We start from the raw sequence: 26,833 nt of genomic DNA, 5'->3' as shown, positions 1-26,833 counted from the left end.
ATCAAGACCACTTGAGGTTTTGCTGCTGTTTTCAGATGGGACAGGGGTGGGGGACAGGTGCATGAAGGCACAGGCCTGGGTGAGGAGGGCTGTGTGGGCGCCAATGCCCGCTCACCTGGTCTTCTCCGCGGAGTGTCACTGCTCAATCATGAGCCCTTGTCTGCAAGGGGGGTTATTTCCATCCACCTCACGCTGAGGATGCAGCTCTGCAAGATCCCCACACTGGGCGGGTGGCTTCTGTCCTCTGAGGCCCTTGCTGCTATAAATGGAACCTCAGTGTAGCAAACCTGGATGTCATTTTTGACTTGTAACTGGTTTGTTGAACAAACGTGGCTTGTGATAGCATCAAAACACACCTTTCAGGACTTGTCAGAGTGAATGACAGGGACCCCATCACTTCGTACAGCTTTTTCTTCCCAGTCCCGAGTAAAAGACTACCATGTTTGATTAAAGTTTTAAATACTTGGCTAAGAAGTCAGTATTTCCAGTCCTAAGGACTGGCCAAACTCACAGCATGTTGGCCTGGCTTGAGGCCGCCTCAGCAAGGAGCCTGCTGTGTCCCTGCCCAAGTCAGGGCAGGAGGGGAAGGGATACAGGGAAAGAACACAATTAGTGAAAAATGGTCTGCACACAGGTGGCCTCACTCTGACCCTCTCTCTCATGAACAGCTGTCTTATCTTCTGGGGTTACTGCAGCTTGAGCGCCCCCCCCCCCACCTGGTCGGCATGCCCTTCCAGGACACAGGCCTCTGGATTTGGAAGTCACTTAGAATTCTTGGTGCCAGCCCTGGGCCTGGTGCTGCTCGCTTCTGCTCCACGCAGTGGCTCAGAGACCCCCAAACTTGCCCTTTCCCACGTGGTGGCACCTGATCTGTTGGAACCCTCCCTGCATCCTTCTGCCCACAGGCCCTGTGAATACAGGTCCACTCAGCAGCTCGTGCCATGCCTCCCAGAACAGAAACCATCCCTGGTCTCTGGGACTCAGCTCTGATCTGCTGCATCCCCAGCAAATCACAGCTGTCAAGGTGCAGCTCGAAGCAAAGGAGGTGGCCTCCTGCCTCCCTGGTCCTTTGGGTGGAGGGAAAGGAGGCTGTGACGGTACAGATTTTGCCAAAGTTATCTTCCGCCCAAAGCCTTCCTCTCCTTCCTATCCAGGGCATGTTTTGTTCTCAAAGACAAGGGAATTCCAGGGTGGACCAGACCTTAGTTATTATTTCTGAAATTCTGAAATTGTATACCTAAGGTGTCTCGGGGACTCAGTAGAGCTTTAATTTTCATTAATCAATCATGAAACCCCGTTTGTTCTAAATTCTCAATAACCCTGCTCTTCTACAAGCTAGGACCCCACCTCCTCTGTTTGCCCAGGAAATGTCTCCTTATCCCTAGGGCTCACCCCAAATGCCACCTCCTCCTTGGCTTCTCCAGCTAGGACTGACTTCTCATTTATCTCCATCTGCGTTGTATTTCCTTACATGTTGCTTTCATGCTGCATAAAAACTGCATCATGTTTGTTTATCTGCTTATTCTCTCTTCATGGGACTGGGAACTTCTGTGGGTCAGGAGCCATGCTGCAGTCATTTCTGTATCCCTAGGGCTGAAAACAGCCCCAGGCACCCAGATTCGTGATCACCCGTGGAACCGGGGTGAATGCACACAGCCAGTCCAGTGCTCTCTTACAGGCAGCAGTAGCAAAGAATGAAATGTCAGGCTTCCTGTGTTTAAGGCAGGGGGAACTTAAAGTCCCCAGAAGAGCTTTGTCTTCTCTCCAAGCTTCCTCCTCCCTACCATTAGGGCACTAACCTTAATTAAGCTCACCCTTTGCCCCCAGTATTTGGGGAGGATCATTTAGGCCCAGGTTAAAAAGGGCCCTGATACCTACCTACTACAGATGTGGTGGTCTGGAGGTATGCATCATATGAGCACATGAAGTGGTAGTAAATGATTTTTAGAGATTTTGATATACTTACTTTACCAGGTTAAAGATAAAGGCAAACAGAAATGTTCTAGCAATGAAATTACTTCTGTAATTGAAAATATGAAAGCTTTTTTTTCCCCTCTTTTGAGACATCCAAGTTCAATAGAAGAACAGTTTGGCTGCACTCAAATGTGGGGAGATCATGAGCGCCCCATAAGACATTTCCTTTCCAATTCTCTTACACCAGGTCAAAATGCTCTTGTGGCAAATCACAAGCGTTGATTTAGGCCTGCCCGAGGCTTTGTCCTTAGGAGGATGCCCCTGAGCTGGCACAGTTGTCATACTGTCCTCCTGTCTCTGATCTGTTATACAGCTCCCCACAGTGAAGCTTGTTAGAACCGGCCCCTTCCTCATCCCAGGGCCTGGTGAGCAGCCCCAGGTCCGTGATCCATCAGCCGCTTTCCGCTAGAGCCGCTACGTGGCATAGCCCTGGCCTATCTGCATTTGTTCAGGGCCAACATGCCTCAAGCGGTGGCCAGGGAGAAGGGGAAGATTAGGGGGTAAGAAGCTGTTTTGCACAGTAGGGATAGTCACCCTCCAGCAGAACTCTTGAGGGAAGCAGGAACCAGTTTTGACGTGCACATTTTCATCTTCGAGGTGCACAGTCGGAACACAGAACACGCGAGGTGAGTGTGCTCACACTTGCCAAGCAAGGGAGTGGCAGCACCAGCACTGGCTCTAAACTCGGGTGCTCATCACTACGGAGCCTGTGGCATCCAGTCAACCCCAGAGAGCTTATGTGACCTCACCTCCTGACCCAGATGCCAAAAATTACCAGTTCTTATTTGGGGCATCCACCTTCCCTCCTCACTTTAGCAAAGATTGCCCTTTGCAGGTATTCATGCCCATCGGCTTAGCTAAGGGGATGACAGGACACTTGGGGCTTTTCCACCATCTACCTGGTGAAAGAGCAGTATTTGTCACACAGTACCATATGCATGAATGCTTCTGAACTTTTCAGGGGGTGGTGGCAGGATGCTACTGACATTATTTGACCCTAATTTAAGCATTGACTCAACACGCGCTCCTCGCACAAGAGTAAAACAGAAAGGGCTGCAGGGAGCTCTGAGCTCAAAGATCTGGAACTGTGTATAGCCCTCTGGGGAGCATTTCTAGAGAAAAAAAAAAGTGTGTTCCCCTTTAAGGCCAATCCCCTGCACCCACAGCCAGCAGCTGGCCTCGGGGAGCGCTGCCTCAGGACCCGGTCTGCCGGGCCTCCTAAAGTCATCCGTTTGGATAATTTTCTATATATGGAGTCGGAGGTCATGGAGAACGGATGTGTCTTTGTTTTCCAAGCGCTGCCCAGGGAGGTTTCCCCAGACCGCGTGGGGACCCGTTCATCCCAGGGGAGTGAGGGAGGGACCCGCAGGTCAGGGCGCGGGGACGCGGGGACGCGGGGACGCGGGGACGCGGCGGGGCCGGGAGAGGTGCGGCGCGCACTGCCGCGGCTCACGGAGTGCCCCGGGTTTTGTTTCATTTTTCCCAAAATGTTCGCTAATGAACAAAAGTTTTGTTGGGCACGGAAGACCATTGTGCCAACGTGTGCATGTGGCCGCTTTCAGGAAAGAAACCAGAACGATACCCCCGAGCTAGACCACAGCAGCGGGGCAGCGGGGCAGCGGAGCGGAACCGGGGGCAGGCGCCCGAGCCGCGGGGCCCGCACCGCCCGCGGGGAGACGCCGGGGCCGAGCAGCCGTGCGCGGTGCTCCCGGCCTCCGCGGGGCTCCTCAGGCCTGCGCCGCCCCGGGCGCCCCCTGGGGGTGTGGGCGGGGGCGGGGAGCGCGCTGGGAGTCGGCGGCATGGGGGCGGGGAGGGAGGACCGCCTGGGGCGGTGGGACGGTGGCGGGACTGGTGGTAGGGGCGGGGGCCGGGCCAGGGGCGGGGCGGGGTCCTCTCTGGGCGGGAGGAGGAGAGGGAGGAGGAGGAGGAGAAGGAGGGAGCATCTGGGTTGTGGGGCTGCTGATTGGTCGCGGGGGCGGGGCGGGGCGGGTCTGGTCCTCGCGGGGAGGTGCAGCAGCAGCACCAGCAGGAGGAGGAGGAGGAGGGGGGGGGGAGCCTCTGATTGGCGGCAGTGGCTGTAGGTGGGACAGGGAGGGGCGGGGCGGGGCTGAGCGGGCTGAGCGGGTCCTCGCGGGGCGGCCGCAGCAGCAGCAGCAGCAGCAGCAGCATCGGCATCAGCAGGAGGAGGAGGAGGGGGAGGAGGAGGAGGGAGCTTCTGATTGGCGGCCGCGGCTGTGGGCGGGGCGGGGCGGGGCGGGGCTGCCTGGGGCCGGTCCTAGCGGGGCGGCGGCCGCAGCAGCAGCAGCAGCAGGAGGAGAAGGAGGAGTGGGGGGAGAGGAGGAGGAGGAGGAGGAGGAGGAGGAGGAGGAGGAGGAGGAGGAGGAGGAGGGAGCATCTGGGGCGGCGGGCACTGATTGGTGCTACTGGCTGGAGGCGGGGCGGGGCTGCCCGGGGCTGGTCCTCGCCGCCCGGCAGCGGCCGCAGCAGCAGCAAGAGAAGGAGAAGGAGGAGGAGAAGGAGGAGGGCGAGGAGGGGAGGGAGAAGGAGGAGGGAGAGGAGGAGGGAGCATCTGGGCGGCGGGCACTGATTGGCGGTAGTGGCGGGGGGCGGGGCCGTCTGGGGCTGGTCCTCCGGGCTGCGGGAGGAGGAGGAGGGGGAGGAGGAGGAGGGAGGAGGGAGCGCCGGAGCCCGGGCCGCGGCGGCCGGCTTGGCCTGCCCTTTGTGCCCGCAGCCCGCGCCCCGCGCCGATGGCCGCCGCGCAAGGCTCCCCGGCGGCGCGCACCCGCCCGCAGACCTGACCCCGCGCGCCTGGGATGCGCCGGGAATGCGCGTCCTCCGGGCCTGCGGCTCCTCCCGGCTGGGCGCGGGGCGATGGACCTGAGCATGAGGAAGTTCACCGTGCGCAGGTTCTTCTCCGTGTACCTGCGCAAGAAGTCGCGCTCCAAGAGCTCCAGTCTAAGTCGACTCGAGGTAAATGCCGTCGCCTCTGTGCGCGCGGGTCCCCGGGTGCCCGCCGCGCCCGGAGGATGCTGTGGGTCTCAGCGCCTCCCGAGCCCTTCCTATTGTCACACGCACGGTACCCAGAGACCCAGGTCAGGGAGTTAAAGTTCTCGCAGAGCCGGTCCGGTTCTTCTAAAACAGAACGCTATTGCTGGGACTTAGCACTAACTGGACCCGTCCTCCGGTTCTCGTCGGGGACCAAACTCTGCCCCTATGGAATTTCTAACTAATTTGTTCCTGGGTCGGCGCAGGATGCGGAGCGGTCACCGTGCCCACATAGGTGCTCGGGGGAGGGAGGGCGTCTGGGTCCGCGCAGCCCGACCGCCGCCCCGTGGGGCAGCTCCGAAGTGCCCAGGACAGGACCTCCGCGGGCTCTGCCGGGCCGTGGGTTGGGAGGGGATTGGGCTTATCTTACGGTGGCGCGCGGCCGGATCGTGCAGATGCTGGTGTATTTGAAATCCGTGGAGCATTGACTAAAACACACACCCACACACACACGTTAGAAGGTAACAACCCAGTGTAGTCGGGCCATCTGAATCGGTGCTCACAGCCAGGTGCCTGCCGTAATAACCCTGCAGCCCCGGACTTCATAGAGATGCACTCTGAAACCCAGAGGACCCTGAGAATTATGTCCTTTCCCTTGTCCCTCATCTTGTCATCTTTGGGTTTCCAAAGTCATCTCTGGACAGTTCTCTGGTGTGGTTGTTTTATTATTATTATTATTATTATTATTATTATTATTATTATTATTATTTCAACAATGAGATCTTGTCCTCTTCATCCTGGTGTCCCAATTACATTGCTGAATCTATAGATGACCAAAGGATGGAACGTGTTTAAGTAAAGAGAGAGACATTGTGATGTTGGGGGGAGGGGCTGGCCCCTCAACCTGGCTTTTCCCCTTGACATTGCCCTGGGCTTTGCCACCACCGCTGGCACCTATCTGGGTTTTGACTTGTTTCTAAGGCAGTCCGATCAATTGGAACAATGTCACATTTTTCATCTTGCTTTTCTTTGTCCCGGCTGCCATGATACTCGATACAGGCATGGATTAGCAGATCTTTAAGCAAAGCTCAGGAACAGACATGAATGCAACAGGAATTACTTGTATAAAAAGTTTCTGTTGTGGTTATCACTAAGAGTTGGAGTCAGATAGGATCTTTGTAGCTGGTTTCTGAGCGTAAATCATATTTTTCAAACCAATACAATTGTTAATCAAATAAGGGAGGAGGGCTTGCCTCAAACCTCACATTGACAGAAATGAAACACGAGTTCAGTGAGATAAATCATTTTCCTGGATCTCAGGCACTTTTTAAAAAGCTGAAGTTGGTAAGAACAGAAACTCAGAACAGTATTTACCTTTATGCCCAGTAAGTTTTTATTCATTAAAATGCCAAGTTTATCATACAGCTCCTTGTCTCCTTTCATTTGTTGTCCTTGCCAAGGGGAGGCACACGGCTGAGCAAACTCCCGGTGCTGTTCAGGAAGACCGGCAGTAGTATCTACCCGGGTGGAATGGGTCGAGGGTCAGGAATCCAATATGCATGATATACTCACCTTTGGTGTTACGGTTCTGCAGGGAGAACCGGGTTTGGGAAGTGCCTCAGAAAAGAACATGATGGGAAACCGAGAAGGGACTAGAAATGGGGTTCCTTCAGTGTGAAAATAAAATGTCAAAAGACCATAAATACACCATCGGGTATGCAGAAGGTCAGCTGACTAGAGAGGAATGTGATCTATCAGCAAATAATCAATGAGCAGTTCGTATAACCTGGATGCCGGGTGCCGGATGGAAGTACTGATAACAATGGTCAGCTTGGATACAATGCTCTGGTCTCTACAAATGCATTCACCTGTCTCTTGTGAAAATTCAGGAAGGCATGTTTTACTGTCTTCCATTCTACAGCTGGAGGGGACCCCCCGCCCCCCGCCCAATAGAGGATTTTGCTGAAAGCTTATCAACAAATTCATTCTGCAATTGCTTTTTTAAAAAAACCTGCTATGTGTTGAGCCCTTTCCTTAGCACTGTAGATCCCCAAACCACAAGTCCTAGAAGTCCTGGCTGGCCTCATGGTACCTCCACCTAGTGGGGGATCTAGTAAGCGACTGACCTGTGTGTGCTTCACTCCAGCAAGCTCCATACTTCTCTCCAGCTGCCTCTCCATCTTTTTTCAGAGAAACCTGTTTATTCGCTTGCATACCCACAGCAGATTGTAGGCCAAGAAGCACTCATAAAAAAAATATAAAATTTTGGAGGGGAGGTCTGTCAATAGTTTGAGGTTGAGTAACGACATATAAAGTGCTTGGTGTGGATGTATATTTCCTCTGGACTGATGAAAAAGATTACTCATTTTGTAAAAAAAAAAAAAAAGTAAACATTTTTTTCATTGTTTCTGTGTAATTTCTTTTATAAAATATACACAGAGGCTGCAAATTTTTGTTTTTTGTTTTTTTTTGTTTGTTTTTTTTTTGTTTTGTTTTGTTTTTGTTTTTTGAATTCAGAATCTAGTGACATAAACAGGAAAGTGACAGTAATTGCTTTAAGTTTAAAACACTATTATCATTATTAAAATGGCCTTTAAGGAGAGACTTAACCTTGTAGTGTTTTCATATTTGCTTTTAAATTGGACTTTAGGTTTTTTTTCTTTTTTTTTTTGGACTTGACTTTAATCTAGAATCCAACATTTATAAACCCTAACCGACAAAGAAGCCAGAATACTGAATCAGATTTGGGAACAGTTTATGAATTACAGCTTAAATACTTTCATAGTGCCTCAGCATTGCACCAACCGAGGTGGCCAGATGACCGACTCTGGAGAGAATCATTTTTAGAGTTTCTACAGGGAAATTGGGTATGTTTCCTAGACTTCTCTGTGCACGTCCGAGGAAGATACCAGGTTTCACCATCTGACCTTCCCCGGGTTTCAGGGCATTGACAACACTGCCTGAGAGCCTCAGCAGGATCTGCATGGGAGATACACCAGTTCCTGATTCAGCAGTCCATTTTGTAGATGAGGAAACGGAGCCTAGGGAAGCCAAAGGACTTGCTTATCCTCCTGCACCTAGAATGTTTTAAAGGAAGGTCTTGCTGTAAGAGCGTTGTACCGTCTATTATTGGTTTTAGCCATTCTGGGGATGAGGTTACTGGAGTGCCGCATGTATTAGATGGAACTTGAAAGAAAGCTATTGGGATTAGTAAAACGAAATTGTTCCCAGGGGTGTTTTGGAACATGTTCCATAACCTCAAATTATTCTAGAGGACCTTTTTTGGGAGTTGGCAAGTTCCAGGTGAATCTGTGCTTTGTGTCGCGTTCACCTGAATTGGATTCCTTTCATGGCAGGTGGCTGCTCCTTAACCCCTGTGCACCCCATTTCCCTCCAGTGTGAGTTGGGGTAGTACTTCCTGCCTAGGGTGAAAGTGATGCGTGTGAGCTGTCGTGTGGAAAGAACGTGGAGTCTGGACAGTGGCACTGCTAGTCAATAATTGTTAGCTATCGATTCTGATAAAAATCTTCCAGGCTTATTGATGTTTTCCATACTGTTCAGTGCCTTCTGTGCTGTGTGAACCTGGGATCGCCTCTGTGGGGTGCTGTCTTCATAAATCTCAGCCTGGTAATTAATAGTTTAGATGACCTCGCTGTGTACTTAGGGGCAGAAAAGGCCAGAGATCACTTCTCCCAGGCTTCCTTCCAAGCTGTCATTCACTAGGATTGGCCCCATTTGCTAAGATGGAGTTCCTGTCCTCTGACTGGGATGGCGATATTCCACTTCCTTATCCTACAAATCGCTCTGTGAGTCAGCCCTACCCATCCATGAATGCATTACTAAAGCAGGTCCCAAAGCCATGGCATCATGCGCTAAGGTGGCTTCTCGAGTCAGGAAATGCCCCAGCACCAGCATCCCAAGTTAGGGAGCTTTGGGAAGTCATCCTCCCTGGCTCAGCCTTCAGTTCCCCAGGAGAGACTCCAGAGGTGTGCCGTCCAAGCTCCCAAGCCTGGCTTGGTTGGGAGGGGTTGGCTTAGAAGGGCTTGGCATGGGGGGGTGGGGCAGGGGAGGAAATAGTTATTAAGTTAATAAAAATTGTTATTATTTACTCAGTACGATTTATCTACCAGTTTGTTAAAGGTACCAATGCTCAGAGACTGTTGGTTTCAGGACCAGTTGTTTTGTTTGGAGTCACCAAAGCCAGGGAGTTGGTTCTCTTTGATTATGTATCATTTTTGACATTTTTACTGAAAGAAAATTGAGGGTGAGTGAGAAGGACAAAAAGCAAAGCCCTTTAGCTGGGATATGGTTCGTGGTAAGCTGTTGAGGGGAAGAATTTCACTTATTTTTTTTTTTTTAATATTTTTTTTTCAATTTTTATTTATTTATGATAGTCACAGAGAGAGAGAGAGAGAGAGGCAGAGACACAGGCCGAGGGAGAAGCAGGCTCCATGCACCGGGAGCCCGATGTGGGATTCGATCCCGGGTCTCCAGGATCGCGCCCTGGGCCAAAGGCAGGCGCCAAACCGCTGCGCCACCCAGGGATCCCAGAATTTCACTTATTTATGTATTTGCTCAATTGTTTGCATGAAGAATTTTTAGTGTAGACCATGTACACTCTGCTAAGCAGCTGGTAGGTAGGTTGCGATCTTTATGTGGTCTCTGCCCTCGGTGAGCTTAACATCTAGTGAGAGAGGCAGACCTGGGAATGGAAGCCTACTGTGTGAAATTTCTGGCATCCTTGGTTTAAACAATCTAATTATATCGATTGTCAGTTTCTATTTCCTGGGCAGCCCGGGTGGCTCAGCGGTTTAGTGCCACCTTCGGCCCAGGGCGCGATCCTGGAGACCTAGGATCGAGTCCCACGTTGGGCTCCCTGCATGGAGCCTGCTTCTCCCTCTGCCTGTGTCTCTGCCTCTCTCTCTCTCTCTGTGTCTCGTAAATAAATACAAAATCTTAAAAAAAAATTTCTATTTCCCATGGTCGCAGGTAACCAAATGTTGTCTGTGTGTGCATTTGAATATATTTTAATTGCTTACCCCTTTTAAAGGGAAGCATGACTAGGGCCTGATGCTGGAGACCCGGGATCAAGTCCCATGTTGGGCTCTCTGCATGGAGCCTGCTTCTCCCTCTGCCTGTGTCTCTGCCTCTCTCTCTCTCTCTCTCCCTCTCTGTGTCTCTCATGAATAAATAAATAAAATCTTTAAAAAAATAAAAAAATAAAGGGAAGCATGATGTCCTAATAAAGTAACTGCTAAGGGACTCGTAGCAAACAATGTGAGTGATGTTGGGTCTGGTCACGGAGAAAAAGAAAGCTTCCTGGAAAGTTAAACATTAAAGCTTATTCTTGGTGCTTGATAGGTAAGCTCTTCTTCTAAATCTTGGGTGGTTTCCCGGAAAACCATTTCTAATTAAAATAATTTTCAGGTACTTTCAGCAAATGCACCCAAAAATTCTATGGTGAGCCTGATGTTTATGGGGCTTTCAGAGAACAAGAACAATAAAAATCAGAGAAGACCACAAGAAAGAGTCCGTATTAATAAGTATTTAATTTGCTTACTGTTTTGCTTATGCATGTTTATTCTATTTTGAACACATTAAAATTCATTCCTTTGTGGTCACTTTTTGCAATACGCCTTATGTCTGCAATTTCATTACAGACTTGCTCTGCTTACTTCGAAGAAAGCTCCCCAAAATATTGTTGCTTGTTCAAAAACATGTGAAAAGACAACCAAAAATTTTGAGATTTCCCCCATCTGTCTTTTTCACCTCCTCTATGCCTTCTTTCCATGGAGCCTCCGTGCCGACTGTCTTCCAGCACACACCCTGATATGGCAGAGACAATTTCAGTATGTTTTTCATGCTTTCAGAAGCACAGGAAAGAGATGAAAGTGCACTGAGCACACATCACCTGATTTATCACCCAGGGTTTCACTCTGCTTCTTGTATGCTGGGTGGACAGTTTCTTGGATGTGGCCAGTTAGTCAGTAGGTATGAGAGGTCTGAACGCTCCAAGGCAGGGAGGGAGGTGGAGAGAGAGACTCTGGGGCTTGAGCGGAAAGTCATGTGAACCAGTGTGGTGTGGGTTATTCAGTATCTCCGGGTGCTCCAGTGGAAAGGGCTCCTCTGAAATGTGGGGAAGCTGAGGCTAGATCTGTTTTGTATGGAGTTGGCAACCAGTAGTTCAGCCAGAAATAACCTTCCTCTTTGGCCCAAAGGTTCTATGATTTTCAAGTAAGTACAGATGGGCTGGCACTGAAGGCTTCCTCTAGGATGCTCTGCATTTATTTCTGGTGACGCTGGGTTATGTTGTGTTGTATTTTTCCTCCAGCACTATATGTTTGCTGATATATTTTCACTGGTAAAAGCTATTAAATTAAACTCAAGTAGGAATTATCAACAAATAGTCTGTTAAGCTGCAGTGCGATTTAATCAAGCAAATGGATGAGGCACAAATATATTCAGTATAAAATACGGCTCATCACGTCTGGTTTGCAGCTGTGTCAGAAGCCCTGCTAGGAGCTAGCGAGGAGACGTGGTGGTGGTGGTGCAGCTAGCCACGAGGCACCTGGGCCTGGCGCTCTGGATGGCGAGTGACTGTGCAGTGACCGCAAACCTGTGACTTCTCACCGAGCAGGCGAGAGTCTGCGCTTGAAACCACCAGAGATGTGCCATGACAAAGACTCTCCTCCACCAAACTGTAGTCAGGCTCCTCTGGGTCCCCTTTGCAACGAGGCTCCGACCTTGGGCTCCTGTGTCGTCCTTGTCGGGCCTGCAGTGCCCAGTGTTAGCAAGAATCCCACTGAGCCAATTTGGAGAGGAACCCCCTGTCCCCAGATATCTGACCGAATTCCTTCTCCCCACCACTCCACAGGTGATGTCTGGTCACCCCCTGCCTTCAGCAAGAATCCTACGAGGTCAGTTTAGAAAGGCTCACCCTGTCCTCGTGGATGCCCCAGCTCTACTCCCTGCCCATAAATCCCCACCCTTCCTTCCTATATCTAAGTCGAGCTCAATCTCTCTCCCTGACTTCAAGGTCCCATTGCAGTGCTCCAGTGAGTAAAATCTTCCTCACTGTCTTTAGCAAGTGTCGGAATAATCTTTCTTGGCCAGGACTCGTTATTATGGTAATTTGTGTATGTATTTTGAGATCCATGAAGGGGTGTTCTAGGAACACCAATGGTTGAGAACCCTACTTGATTCCCCAGAAAATCCACAGTGGCCACTCCTCCACGAGCTCTGGCTTGCAAAGGTCCTTGAAATCCCCAGGCAGTGTTCTTGTCCCTCCACACCCTGCCCTGAGCCCCCTGCTTGCCGCTGGATACACACCGACCTTGCTGGCCGCCCCTTCTCCTGACCCCCTGGCGCCTCCCTCATCGCTGCCCTCAGCCTTGCCAGGAGCCTCATCCTTTCCAGGTCCTACTACCTCAGCTACAAAATGGGGAGAACAAGATACTAATGCCATGCTCCAGTTGTTTAGTGCTGGAAAAGTGAAATAGGCCCATCAGAGGAGGGTTTGCACTTGGCATTCTGTGATGTGACGCAAAGCTGGCTTCGGTCGGACCCTATCTGCAAAGAGTTTTCACTGCATTATGGAAACACGAAGGTTCTCTCCGGTTTCCTCAGCCTTTCTTGCCCTTCCGAGTACACATCTGCTTTAGGTTAGTATTATCACCACAAAGCAGCTTTTCCAAAGTTGTAGCTCCGTTAAGGTTACCAGGAGTGATGGTTTGATCTATACGCTGTCATTTTAAATATAAGTCGTGGAGTAGCAGCTCTTGTAAAAAAGAGAAGCGGGTTCCCGCTGTTCTGGGGCCAGCCCTCCAGCCTGTGGACTGACCCACAGTGGCCGGGACTGGGCGTGTTAGAAGAGGGGGTGAGGGGCCGGTAGATGCTCTCTGGCTTCTTACAGAAAAGAATTGTTCCTTTCTTTTCACTGCTCTGTTCGCTCACATGAAATGAGCAAGACCCAAAAAACCGAATCCGAGATTGAGTCTTAGACTATTGGCCATTGTGTTTTCTTCTGTTGCTAGAGGACAGAGGGCTCTGAATAAGATGGGCAGGCTAAGAGAAATAGGCTTCACGCCCCTGGAGTGATTCGTGTGCTGGATTTTCAGGCCTGGGATTTTCAGATGGACATCAGCCAGCACGCGAGCCTGGGACCTGCTTTGACGCGTCTCTGAAGTTACCATGAGCTGTGACACTCTGCATTGAGACATCCTGGCCACAGCGTCCCGCCCAAGGCCCACGGGCTTGCAGCTTTTATTCATTAAACTGTGCAGCTGATTTTATAAGGGGAAGGAGTGGAGGGATTTTACTTTGAAAGACTCTATTTTGGAACAGCTATGGTGGAAATGCTCCAGTGACTACTTAAGAGGTTGCTCATTGGGGTCCCCATGTTAACTCTTATGGCCCAAGATGATCACTAACTTTCTGGAGCTAAGGTTAGACATTATAGTAACTTCCAAATGTGTTTTCACATCTGACATACAGTGTGGACAGTTCCTTTCTAAAGATGAACATAGAAGAAAGCACCTGACTCAGGAATGAGAGTAAAACGCAAGAGGAGGCCAGAAGATACTGTAGAGCGTCTGTGTGTGGGAAGGTGTCAGGGAGGCTGGAAGGACCCCAGCAAGGCCAGAAGGCGGTGCCTGTGGGACCCCCCCCCATCCGCACAGCCGCCCACTGGTGAACCACCAAGGTGTGTCACCGCCACACCCTACAGGGCGAATGCACAGAGGTGCCACTGGAGACATTCCTGTCCTAGGACTTGCTAAATAAAGTTGACTCTGTGGTTGACTTTGAAGATAAAGCAGAGGAAAGAAAACCAGATGAACGAAGCAGAAATGAGCCTTTATTTTTAGAACACTTTCGCCTTCTCGCATTGCGCTTAGATTGTAATTACCTGAGGAAACAGGGCAGGTGTGCTGCTGGAATACAGTGGCGATGAGAGCTGAGTGCCTCCACCACAGAGAACCCCAAGAAACAGCAGGAGATCGGGCATGACGTTTGTATTTCCAGATCTTATGTTTCTAGATCTTGCATGAATTTTGATGTGTGACTTAATCGAAACTTTGTAGGATCCACTCCAACAGTGAAGTGAATAAAAACTTTTGACCTGATAGGTTATGCTGAAACTAATGTGTAAATGTATATGCTCAAGGTGCCCTGCAATGGCTGTAAATACGCAGAATGTCTTAAATTTTTATCAGTACATATTCCTTTTTTCTCTGACAGCCTGTGTTGAGGCTCCTGACAATAGGATTCCCATAGTTGACATAAGAACAGAAGAGTGACTTGTTAGAATGAACTGTTGTCATTTTGCCCATGCACAAGGGAGGGAGGGGGGTACAAATGGGAGATGCCACCTCGACCCCAATGGGACTCCTCCTTACTATAGGTGATGGGCACGGCTGGATGGTGGTGGGTTGTGGCATAGCACCTGGGCTTCCTGCTGCTTTCTCCATGTCCTACCCACAGAGCAAGGGGAACATAGTGCCCTGGGCCGTTTGTGATGTGGGGCCTTCTAATGTCTCTTCTAGGGCTGCACCCAGTCCAACCCATCTGCAGACCATCCCTCAGCCTCTTGTGTTGTCCCCTTCCCTGACTGGCTGTCACCTGGCCCCATGTTTATCCACTCAGCCCCTCCCCAACACCCAGCCTCCCCTTTGGCTCAGAGCTCATCCCTGGGGGTGTGAGCACAGGGCCACCTCTTCGCCACCTCCCCCAACCCCAAGGACTCTGGTCTGGAGCACTTGGATTTGGTGCAGAGAGATAGTCACTGCTGTGCAATCTAGGATGGAGTAGAGCATGCTGCCTAGAGTCCCTGCCTAGAGGGTGGTTTGTGTTCAAAATCACACCTAGAGTGGAGGCACGTGTTGAATACAGAAGTAGTTTCTCCCTTGTGGTGTGGGCTCCATCACCCACTTCTGTGATGTCCTGGGGTTTTTGTTTAAAGATTTACTTATTTATTTGAGAAAGAAAGAGACAGAGAGAACACAGGCAGAGGGGAGGGGCAGAGGGAGAGGGAGAAGCAGACTCCCCACTGAGCAGGGAACCTGATGCAGGACTCCATCCCAGGAGCCTGCAATCATGACCTGGGCCAAAGGCAGACACTTCATCTACTGAGCCACCCAGGCCGCCCATGTGATGTTCTGGGTATTTATATTTATTTATTTAGTTAGTTAGTTAGTTAGTTAGTTAGTTAGTTAGTTAGTTCTAGGTTTTTATAAAATCCCCCAAATTACATATCATCCTGCTGGGTCAGGCCTGGGTCAAGGGAGCTCCCCCAGTTGTTGGGGAAGAGCACACCTGTCCTTCCTGATGTTGTCATCGTGTGGGTGGACTCCTTGTGCTGGCTCAGTGGTTGTTGCCTGTGTGAACTTATAGAAAACCTTTCTGAGCCACCCTGCAGCTGATCTGGAACCCATTAGGCTCCACTCTCGTGACTCTGTGTCCATGGACAGCATGAGCAGCCCTCAGGACTCTTGTCCTGCTGTGTCCTATATGGACGCTGTCTGTGTAGGACATGGCTTCTGGCTGCATATGTGTGAGGTCCTTGGAGGCCTTAGGTATTATCTGAATATTCACCGTGCCTAGAAGTTCTCTCTAGGGCTTGTGTTTAGGGAGTTAAAGTGTAGGAAAAAATGGTCATAATACTGATGGTGGTGGGGAGATGAAACCACTGTGTCCATGCAACAACTACAAGATCATCATAAAACCACACATCAGCTTGACATGGTCCCGGCACTGGACAGTGCACAACTGTAAGGCTACTGTTTGTCAGCCACGCTTTTCCATGGAAGCGGCATCTAATCTATACCCACAATGTAGCTGCTAATCCTGTCATCTTGCAATAAATACTGTGGAAAAAAAAAATCATTGGGACGCCTGGGTGGCTCCTTAGGTTAAGCATCTGCCTTTGGCTTGGGTTGTGATCCTGGGGTCCTGGAATCGAGTCCCGCATCGGGCTCCCTGCAGGGAGCCTGCTTCTCCCTCCGCCTGTGTCTCTGCCTCTCTCTGTGTCTCTCGTGAATGAATAAACTCTTTTCAAAAAAAAAAAAAAAAAAAACAATCATTTTTATCACTTAAGATTTTTTTAAAGCTGTAAAATATCTTAAAAGGTTGAGAAATGATGATCAACCTTTTAAGATCTCAGAAATTTTGAAATCTATCAACACCAGCAATTTTTTTAAGCTGAGAAAACATAAGGATTTTTTACTCTAAAAGCTTGTGTTTATGGAAAAACAGATTGAATTCCAGGAAGACGGCTTTTGTGACATCTCTGAGGGCAGCTTCTCACCAAATGTAAAAGCTCTCCAACTCCTAAAGCTGGTGTTTTGGTGACAGACAATGTCACTTTAAAGCTCCGGTGCCCGTGCTGCCTTCCCGGCAGGTGCGTGGAGCGGGTCCTGCCCAGGGCTCCCTCTGGGCCCGCGACCTCCGGGACCCCGCCTCCAGACAGCCCCCATGCCACCCCGTGCTTCCCCCCTCACTGCTCCAGTTCAGCCCTCCCTGGCCGGGAACGATTTATGTCCTTCCTTCGTGGTTGAGGCGGGAAGGTGGCGGCTTCCCTGACGTTGCAGATGGGCCGCGGTTCATTCTGACATGACGGAGTCTCATCGGGGCCTGCATCCAAGACCTGCCTTAGTTGAAAGCAAAAAGCCATCGTATCTGATTTCTTCAAAAGTCTTATAAAGCTTTTCTTACTCTCCATCCATCCCAAACCGCTCCCTCCTTGTTTTCCCCCTTCCCTGCACCAACGCCCTCATGTGGCGCATGACCCGTGAGCCATGCCCTAAGAAGCACCCGTGGGTGTGGAAAGGTGACGTCCCTTGCAGTGTGCCATAGAAAGGCCCCGCTGGCTTGCCACCCAGGGGACTCCACACGCTTGCTTTCTGGTTAGGACACTCGGCCGAGGTCCCTTTAGTTATGAGAGCTGAAATGCTGCCGTCAGCAGGTGATGAGCATGGCCGTGTGTCCTTCTGGGGCTCCAGTGGCAGGAGACACAGCAAGAAGAGGAGGGGCCCAGGCTGCAGAACTTACTCTGGTTTGGGGCTGCCGGTTGAGTCCCCCACCAGCCCGGGGAATGTCAGGGGGTGTATTGGGGTAGGCCATGCATCCTCGGCCACGTGGAAGACTAAATCATGGCAGCAGAAGAGCTCCCCGTGTGTCCTAACCCCATATCCCTGTGCATATGACGGTATTTGGCAAAGGCACTTTGCAGATTGGATCAAATGAAGGATCTTGAAATGGACAGTCCTGGATAATCCAAGTGAACCCCACTGACATCACCTTTCCTTACAAGAAGGTAGGAGGAGACTGAAAGGAGGGAGCGGGGGACATGATGAGGGAGGAAAACCAACCAGGAGTTGGAAAATAAAGACTCACTGTCTCAGAAATTCTAGGAGGACCCGGCACTGTCCACACTATGAACACCAATTTCAGACTTTTGGCCTCCAGAACTGTCAGACAAGTGTATGTTTTTACCAGCTACTGAGTTTGTGATTTGTCACAGCAGCAGAAGGGCTGGCACAGAGGATCACTTGGTTTTGAGTTAGACCCCCCAGTCGTGGAAAAGGCACCGCAAGGGGAGGGGCTGACCTCTGGCCTCCAGGGGGACAGCATGTCAGGAAATGAGGCCAGGCCTCAGCTCAGAGCCTGAGCACCTGCATGGATTCTTGGGGCCTGGCGGGGTCAGTTCAGTGTGTCTGAGGGTCCCCCTTGCTGCAAGGCTGGAGACCGAGGACCCACCACTGGCGGTGGCCATGGCTTTCTCAGAGGTTATGGGGTACCCGGGGAGCTCAGCCCAACCAACACTCATGCAGTGAAGATCTGTGGAGCACTCATGCGAGGGGTGAAGCCTGTGCTCGTGGAGCTGGTGTTCTCATGGGGAAGAGAAAAAAAAAGCCAGATTGAGGTAGAAAAACGTACCAGTAGTGACAGTGTGGAGAGAAAAGCCAGAAGGAGGGAACGGGAAGCCAGGGGGATGGGGGAGAGCAAGCTCTTTTAGGGTGGCCCAGGAAAACATCTTGGGGTCCTTTTATCTGGGGAACCAAGCAGGGGCACAGCTCTGGGTGTTCCTCAGGGCGAGGCAGGTGCATGGGTGCCCAGGGGGCAGCTGCAGGCCGTCCCACCCAGAGCAGAAGGACCAGAGCCCAGGAGAGGCCCTGCAGCTTGGAGAGGTCAGATCTCAGCCCAAAGGCAGCAACACCCCAGGAGCGCTCCTTCCAGGGAGTGACCGGGCCATATCTGCCTGGAAAGCCCTCCCTAATGGGGTGCGGGAAGTGGACCACAGGATGGCAGGGTGGCTTGTCCAGACCCAGACATAACTGAGAGGGGAGCCATGGACAGCCCCCAGGCCAAGGGTGAGCTACCCCGTGGAGGTGGTGCTGAGCCCGGGTGGGGAGATCACAGGTGTGCAGCTGAGCCTTACCTGCAGCAGCACTGGCTCTGCCACCTGCCAGCTTACCATGCACCATGTCGGAGGCAGTAGCGAAAGATTGCACTTCAAGTGACAGGCATGTGTCAGGACTGCAATTTTTCCTGATTACTAGATCACACTTCCCCTCCAGCTTTGGAGGTCTGGACCCATGCTTTTCATTACGGACTTGAAATTCAATAAAAGATCTTAAAAATCTGATGGGAATGGACACCTCCCTTTCCCCAGGCTAAGCCTTCTCTGTGTGTTCTTTTTTTTTTTTTATCATTTTTTAAATTTTTATTTATTTATTTTAGAGAGAGAGATTGAGCACAAGCAGGGGAAGGGACAGAGGGAGAGAATCTGAAGTAGACTCCCCACTGAGCATGGAGCCTGAAATGGGGCTCGATCTCACGATCCTGAGTACATGACTTGAGCCAAAATCAAGAGTCAGATGCTTAACCAACTGAGCCACCTGGGCACCCTTTTCTGATAACACCAAACAACTACTTATTTTAAAAAAGAAATAATCAAGGGATGGCCATGGAGGAGAGAGAAGGACACGGAACAAAGAGAAGGGATGATGGAGGGAAAGATGGGAATAGGAGCAGGTGGGCAACATATGGATAAGGATGCATGAAAGGAAGACAAGAGACTGATGGAGAAGATTTGGTAGCAGCTGCTTAGGAAAGACCATCAAAATGTGGGAAGAAGTTGACACCCAAACTGTAAAGCCCTGCTGCCCTCTCTCCCTGAGCGTGAATGCGGTGCAGCAGGCGGGAATGGATGGAGAGTTCCCCATGGGTGCCACAGAGGCGTCTCTATCCTATGTTAGAGACACAGGACTGCTCACAGCCGAGAGGAGAGGACGGTGGCAGGAGCAGGGGCTCGGCACAGAGCTCCTCATGGCTGGGCCCTCGCCCTGGTTCATAGCTGAGACACGGAGCAGACGTACACGATGTGAGCCTGCAGTGGACTCAGCGTGTCTGCAGGTGTCTTCTGCTTTTCTATGGCATGAACTCTTCCTCGTATCTACGCCGCACTCATAGCAAGGAGGGTCTGCAGATGGTGGAGGTGCCAGGAATACTGGAGTCACTATTTGGTTGCTTACACTTGGCAGACATGGGTTGGAGACGTGCTGAGCCATGAGCTCCAACAGGACCCAGGAGTCACCCCCAGAACCTTTTAAGTGGGGACAACCCAGTTCCCTCTTGCTGCCCTGGACTTACCCCAAGACTGGTGGGCAGAGCTCTGACATGGAGGGATGGCAACACCAAAGAAACATCACAGGGGGAAAAAAAAAACAAGCAACCAAAACGGGACTTGGAGAGGGACTTTGGTGAGAACGTCACATCTTAGTTAATTGGCAGTGTTTCTTCTGAAGTTACAGAACGCAGCAGGCAGAGAAAGCCAAGGACAGTCGTGTGTTTAGGTGACCCCAGGAAGGTCCACTCCAGAGCCTTCCCCTCACACCCAGTGGGCATCCCCAACCCCTTCCGGGGCCAGAAGAGTCTTCGACACTATTTAAAGCTTCGTGGAAATGTAAGAAGGTATTGTCACCTACAGCACAGTGGAAAAGAGTTGTAGGAGCCCAAGGAGGGCTTGGAGTTTGTACAGTGTCAGCGATGAAAGATTCCAGAACGGCAGCTTGCAAGATCTTGGTGTCCTTCCCTTCGTCTACATAACCAGAGTACTCTGCGAATGTCACTCTTGCACGGTATAGTGTCATCGCTGGCAGCTCTTCATTGCGTCTGTAAAAGTGTGGTTTATCTGTGACTACTGTCCGAGTGCCTTTCATGTTTCCAGACGCACGTCTGTCACTGACATAGTGGCAGATCCGGCACACTCCCAGAACTCCTCCGTCTGGGAGGAAAAAAGAAGCGGCAAAGCCAGGATTAAAATGACTATGATTCCAGTCAACTGGTCCTTCATGCATCTTCTAGTTCCTACTGTGAAGGAGTAGAGTCATTTGAACATTGAGTAACATGAGTTTTCTTTCTCAGCAAAGAAGAGTATGAAATATTCTCTTTGACTGTCTGGGGACTAAGAACAAAATAATCCAGTCTCTATAAATGTATATTTATATGTAGAAGTGTTTGTAAGTACATGTGTGTCTACGTGTGTGAGGCCGTGAGGTAGCCCAGCCTATGGATGGAGCCAACACACATTGGCGGGGTGGGGGGGCGTGCAGAGCCAACCCTACAGAAATGAAGTCAGAGCCCTGTGTCAGCCCGAGCCTGAGGTCCGTGTTACCTTGGGACCTTTAGTTATGTGATCTAGCCAACTCCTTTTATGGCTTAAGCCGGTTTCATTTGAGTTTTCACGAATGCAAATAAAACCATCCTGGATCCCACACATGATTGAATTAGCTTTTTGTAAGAGCCCTAAAAAAGTAAATGAATGATGCACTTTTTACAGATGAGGAACTGAATATTAAAAGGTCAGAGAGCTCGCCAGGGGTCGTGCTGATAACACTGTAAATGGGGAATCCCAAATCAGATGAGGTTCTGTTGCTTCCAAAGCACATGCCCTCAACCATTCTCATGTGTATTAGAGCCAAAATAACACGTTTAGACCACGTTACCTGTTCTGTTTACACTAGCCAGGAAAATGCCATCCTAAAGATATTTACTGTCTAAAAAATGAGAAGGGGACTCCCTTATGAGGTGTGCATTGTGTTTGAGTTCCAGAGACCCTCGCAGCAGATGCCCCGTACATACAGGTGCCCAGTGAATAGGTAGCGAGGGAACCGATGCATGGCTGCTTCCCAGCCCGGGCCGAAGGGAAGGAACCCAGAAGGTTCGCATGCCCAGGCTCTTCATGAGACCTGGGTTTCAGACCCCAGAGAACTGATCATTCCACTAAACCACAAAGCTTTTGATGCCTTTATAATTACAGAAAGCAGGTGTCTGCCACCAAACCTGTCTCCCACCCCCTGCCCTTTGCCTGTGTGTTGTGTCACCATGGTAAAGACTGCAGTGAGGGGCAGAGCAAATCATGCTGAGCAGATCCCCAGAGGGGTCACAGCCCAATGTCATTTCCTGGGAGGGGCTGATGCATTTTTGTTACCGGTTCTTTACCATAAATGGACACATATGGTATACTATTTAACCGTTTCAGAAATATTGATGGAATTCTATAGAATAGGAACATGTCTTAATAGGATGTACATTTGGAAAACATAATAATACTTTTGAATTTATGTTTTAAAGCATAGGAGAAATGCTTTTTCAGATTTTCCAGTTTAATTGAGGTGGTACTGTGGGGAAAATGAAAGTTAGATTATTTTCATTCATTAAAACAAAGGTATTATATGTCTGCAATCGTGGTTCTGTTGTTTCAGTGTGTTTAGTAGGTCTAAGGATACATTTGTTCCTTTTCTGTCCACTTTTCTTTCTCACAGTAATTTCTGGTCTAAAACCTAGAATATATAAATAATAATGTAAAGCAGTAAGCGTTCAAAACAAGATATAAGTTGGCCTTGATTCTAGGAAAATTGTTTTATTTATCATACTTAGCTCCCCACTTCTTAGAATTATTCAGTTATAACTGCACACAGTAACTGGATATGCACATGCTCATTTTATAGAACAAATTTTATGAGACCATTATAACATTGTTTTCTTTGCTGTTATTTTTCACATGCTCTTATTGGCCACATTTTCACTAGCACCATCTTTTATTTTTTTTTTTTATTTTTATTTTTTTAATTTTTATTTATTTATGATAGTCACACACAGAGAGAGAGAGAGAGAGAGGCAGAGACATAGGCAGAGGGAGAAGCAGGCTCCATGCACCGGGAGCCCGACGTGGGATTCGATCCCAGGTCTCCAGGATCGCGCCCTGGGCCAAAGGCAGGCGCCAAACCACTGCGCCACCCAGGGATCCCTAGCACCATCTTTTAACTGTAGTGACCATATTTTGATAAATCACTAGAAGGAATTGGTTATATAAAACAGTGTACAAAACTATGACATACGAGATGAAGACTCATGGGCAAACCATCTTTTCAGCCCCAGAGATATCTGTAAACTTTGTCCCAAATGCATTCATAAGTGTTCGGCATCGTGAAACATGGCAACTAATTCCTAGGATCTTATCTCTATTTACCGTCCTGCGTTCTTTCCTTTGACTTGTGTCCTCGATTTGTGCTTATAGGTGATAGTCAACTAATTCTCTCAAAATTTGGAAGATTCACCTTAATTTTCACCCCTGCTCTATTGCCATTGCCTATGTTGACTGGATTATTTTATTCACAGGAAAGAACCAAGAGCCATTTGCTTTTACCTTTCATGATCTTGTCGTACCATTTGAGTATGACAAGAGTAGAAACTTTCTTTTTATACATTTATTAAATTGGTCTGCCACACATTGCACTAGATGCCTTGCATGCTCATAACCATGTCAGAATACTTATTTACATATTTACCATGAAGTATTGCTGTGTTTGGGAAGCTATTACCGTGTCGAAGTACATAGCAAAATATCTAATGAGGATATGAGCGAAGAGAACAAAAATCAAAACAAGAAAAAAAGAGTAAGAATGATCAGAAAAAAATATGTAGAAAAGAACAAGCGATTCAAAGCTAATAAATCCTCTGTATCTTGAATTAAATGTAGAAAGATATATTCTGATGATAGGAAAATTTCCATTTGAGAATTCCCCATTTTCAAATCATTTTTGGTTAATAAAGTAGACTTGATACTAAAGCTTTTCTGAATAAAATCAAGCTGATAATTTTAAAAATTTAAATTCAATTAGCCAACGTATAATACGATATTAGTCTCAGATATAGGGTTCAACCATTTATCAGTTGCATATAACACCCAGTGCTCCTTTGGTAATTTGGTAATGTTTCTGGTAGTTTATAATACACTTGCTTTTGGTAATTTATAATACACTTTTGGATGTTTTCAGTGTTCCCAGGTCATGAATACAAATATCTCAGACATCGTGGCCAACACCGTAGCTACCAAAATGTTATATCTTGGAAGGATGATGGGATCACCAGCAGCCCAGTGGTCCTTTCTGTGATGACCCTGAAACTAGATTTAAATCCGGGTTTCTCTGTGTGTTTCGCACTCCACAACACTGTTTTCAAACATCACATACAGACCTGCAGTGTATGAAACTGACTTAGAGGAAGAACCGCTCTGGTTGCTGGTGAAGGAGGGGGGAGGTATCTGCATGCCCCTGTGGCTTCTCCCTCCCGCCAGCCATAGGACCTGGTCCCAGAGAACCCCAGTGTGAAAGCCACCAGTTCAGACAAACCTTGATCCAAAAGAAGGCACAAAATACAGCTTCCCTCTCTTTGTGGTCCCTACCCGTAGGTCCTAGAGTGGAGACCACAGAGCCCGACACTGCCCCCCACCTGAGCATTTTCCAGATGTCAGTGGACATTGGGTTGCATTTGGGCTGACCCGCATATATATTCCAGAAGTTGTGCTTCAGAATAAATCCCCAGCCTTAAATTGTTTAGTTCTTTATGGTCAATTCATTTTTGCCTTTCATTTTTCAACATTAAGTTCCAGGATATTTAACACACAATGTTGTATTACTTTCAGGTGTACAATATAGTGAGTCAGCAGTTCTACACATTACTCAGTGCTCATCAGGATAAGCACACTCCTTCGTCCCCATCACCTGTTTCCCCAACTCCTGCCCCCCAGCAGTGTGTTCTCTGCAGTTAAAGAGTTGGCTTCTTGGTTTCTCTCTCTCGTTTCTTCCTTTGCTCATTTGTTTCTTAAATTCCACATATGACAAATATGATATTTCTTTTTCTCTGGCTGACTTATTTCACTTAGCATAATACCCTCTAGCTCCATCCATGTCATTGCAAATGGCAAGATTTCATTCTTTTTGATGGCTGAGTAATATACTATCGTCTACACAGACCACATCTTCTTTATCCATTCGTCAGTCATTAGACACTTGGACTGCTTCCATGGTTTGGCTCCCGTAAATAATGCTGTAATAAACGTCGGAGTTCATGTATCCCTTCAAATTAGTGTTTCTGTATTCTGGGGGTTAATACCTACTAGAGTAGTTACTGGATCACAGGGTGGTTCTATTTTAACCTTTCGAGGATCCTCCATCTTGTCTTCCAGAGCGGCTGCACCAACGTGTATTCCCACCAACAGTGCATACGGGTGCCCTTTTTCTCCACATCCTTGCCAACACCTGTTTCATCTTTTTCTATTTTTAAAAAAATATCCTTAGCTTTCTGGTTGTTTGGATTGAGAATAAACATGGCTTTATGTCTAAATATGTATCAACTGTAGAGCAACAGAATAAACATCTAAAGAATAATTCCACATCCCTGAGGGGCCAAGATCAAAGGCTAACAGTTGCGGAAGTTTATCCTTGAAGAAAAATGGAGCAAGAAATAAATGAGGGGGAAATTCTATAAGACTTCGAGGAAAAATCCATTAGACCCTTTTACCAATTTCAGAACATTGCCACTATCTATGTGGTGTCCAGGGACATATGCTTCAATATGCCTCTCAGATCCAAACAATAGTCAAAATGTTATATGTCCCCTGAGATTTGAATGTTACTCCTGATTTTGTCTCCCTCACAGATGAAAATAATCCCAAATCTGTAACTGGAAATTCTCAGGTGTGGATTTGTTTCTTGCACATATGCATTGATGGTTAAATTAGATGTGAGAATTTTGAGTCAAGCAGTTTTTATTTTTGTACCCCCAAGCTGGAATGTTAACAGGGATATAGGGAGACTTGCTACCATCATACAAATGACTAGAGGTATCCAGCTTCTAACCTGCGAGCGCCTCTTTCTCATAGTGGTCAAGGGAGCATCTTTCATGCCTGGTGGGGGTGGGGGGCTCCATTGCCTAGTTGTGTTCTCCTTTCCATCCTAAATTCTCTGGCATTGTCAGTGAGCAGACATCCTGGGGAGATTGCCCATTGTAGCTTCAGCCAGTGCCTCCTGGGGGTCTTTGTGAAAAAGTCCACATTTTTTTCTGAGAACAGACTCAGAATTTGAAATGAAACGCACAAGAAGAAATGTCTTATACCCATTTTTAAGTGGGGGTCTCATAAAAGTCACCAAGAAAGGCCCTTCTTTGAATCTCCTCAGGATTGTTTGGTTCCAAATTCCCTTGGATGGCATGATTTTTTTTTCTTGTTTTTGTAAACAGCTTTATGAGATCGAATTCATATACCATACGGTTCACCCAGATAAGATGTACAACTCTGAGGTTTTCAGTCTCTTCACAGAGGTGTACAACCATCAGCATATCTAGAACTTTTCCTCCCCCCAAGTGGAACCCATGGATGATGGCTGTGATGCCTGCTGACCCTCCAGCAGCCCTAGTAAGCCACAAGTTACTTTCTAGCTCTACAGATTGGCCTATTGTGGGCATTTCCTGTAAGTGGAATCAGTGGTTTTTTGTGACTGGCTTCATTCTCTTACCATAATGTCCCTAAGGTTCATCCAGGTGGCAGCAGGTGTCTCTCTTCGTCGCCAAACATCTCATTGTATGGACACAGCACGTACTGTTTACCCGGTACACAGCTGATAGACATCTAGGTTGTTTCTATTTCTGGCTTCTGTGATTAATGCTGCCACAAGCATTTATGTACAAGTTTTTGGAGCGGATGCATGTTTTCATATCTCCTGGGTATACACCTGAAATGGAATTACTGGGTCGGATTGTAACTCTGTGTTTAAGCTTCTGGGGAACTTCTAGACTGTCTTCCAGAGTGGCTGCCACATTTTATGTCCCTCCCAGCAGTGCTGGAGTGGTCCTCTTACCCACCGACATCTGGTACTCACCTTTTTGGTTACAGCCATCCTAGTGGGTGTGAAGTGGTCTCTCATGGTGGTTGAGTTGTGTTTCCCTACTGACTAGTGGTCTTGGGCATCTTTTTATGTGCCTACCAGTCATGTCTTCTTTGGGGAAATGTCTCTTCAGATCACTTGATCATTTTTACATATTGGGTGATTTTTTTTTAAATTACTGAGTTGTAAGAATTATTTATATATTCTAGATATGAGTCCCTTATCAGATACATTATTTGCAGGTATTTACCCCATTTTATAGATCGTCTTCACTTTCTTGATGGTGTCACATGCAACCATCGAGCCTTCATTTCTGTGTTAGCTGTCATCCTGCCATGGTTTGAGTCACCTTGAAGCTCTTAGGCAGCCAGGTTTCCATTGGGTGTTGTGTTCAGGATATATTTGTGCAGAACCAAATTCTCTGTGCTACCTGCTTTTTTCATGTAGTAAAGCAAGGGAGGCAAGGGGTCTCTAACCTGGTTCCCCAATGGTGAACAGGTAGGCATATTTCAAAGAAATCAATTTTGACTCTCTACAAGCACTCAGGTCCATGGGTCTCAAAAGAAAGAGTGTACAGGTGCCTAAAGTCTAATCTATTTTAATAGTTTGGTGTCTACCATTTTATTTTCAGATGGGCAGGAATTGCTGAA

At 48.5% G+C, this 26,833-nt stretch overlaps 1 protein-coding gene across 5 annotated transcripts in view; it reads left to right on the top strand.

Moving 5' to 3' along the window:
- The window catches only part of RPS6KA2 (ribosomal protein S6 kinase A2), a 345,946-nt gene that overhangs the window by 173,244 nt on the left and 145,869 nt on the right, over nt 1–26,833 (top strand). Inside the window, exon 1 of one of the 5 annotated variants that reach the window (XM_072830512.1) lies at nt 4,711–4,944. The exons of the other annotated variants lie outside the window; for them this stretch is intronic. Coding sequence (XP_072686613.1) covers nt 4,846–4,944 — 99 coding nt within the window. The 5' untranslated portion in view covers nt 4,711–4,845. Of the gene's footprint in view, nt 1–4,710; nt 4,945–26,833 lie in introns of those variants that run through there. 5 annotated transcript variants of the gene reach the window in all.

The sequence above is a fragment of the Canis lupus genome, chromosome 1 (genome assembly GCF_048164855.1).
Source record: "Canis lupus baileyi chromosome 1, mCanLup2.hap1, whole genome shotgun sequence".
Lineage (NCBI taxonomy): Eukaryota > Metazoa > Chordata > Mammalia > Carnivora > Canidae > Canis > Canis lupus.
This window is presented reverse-complemented; position numbering and strand designations above follow the sequence as displayed.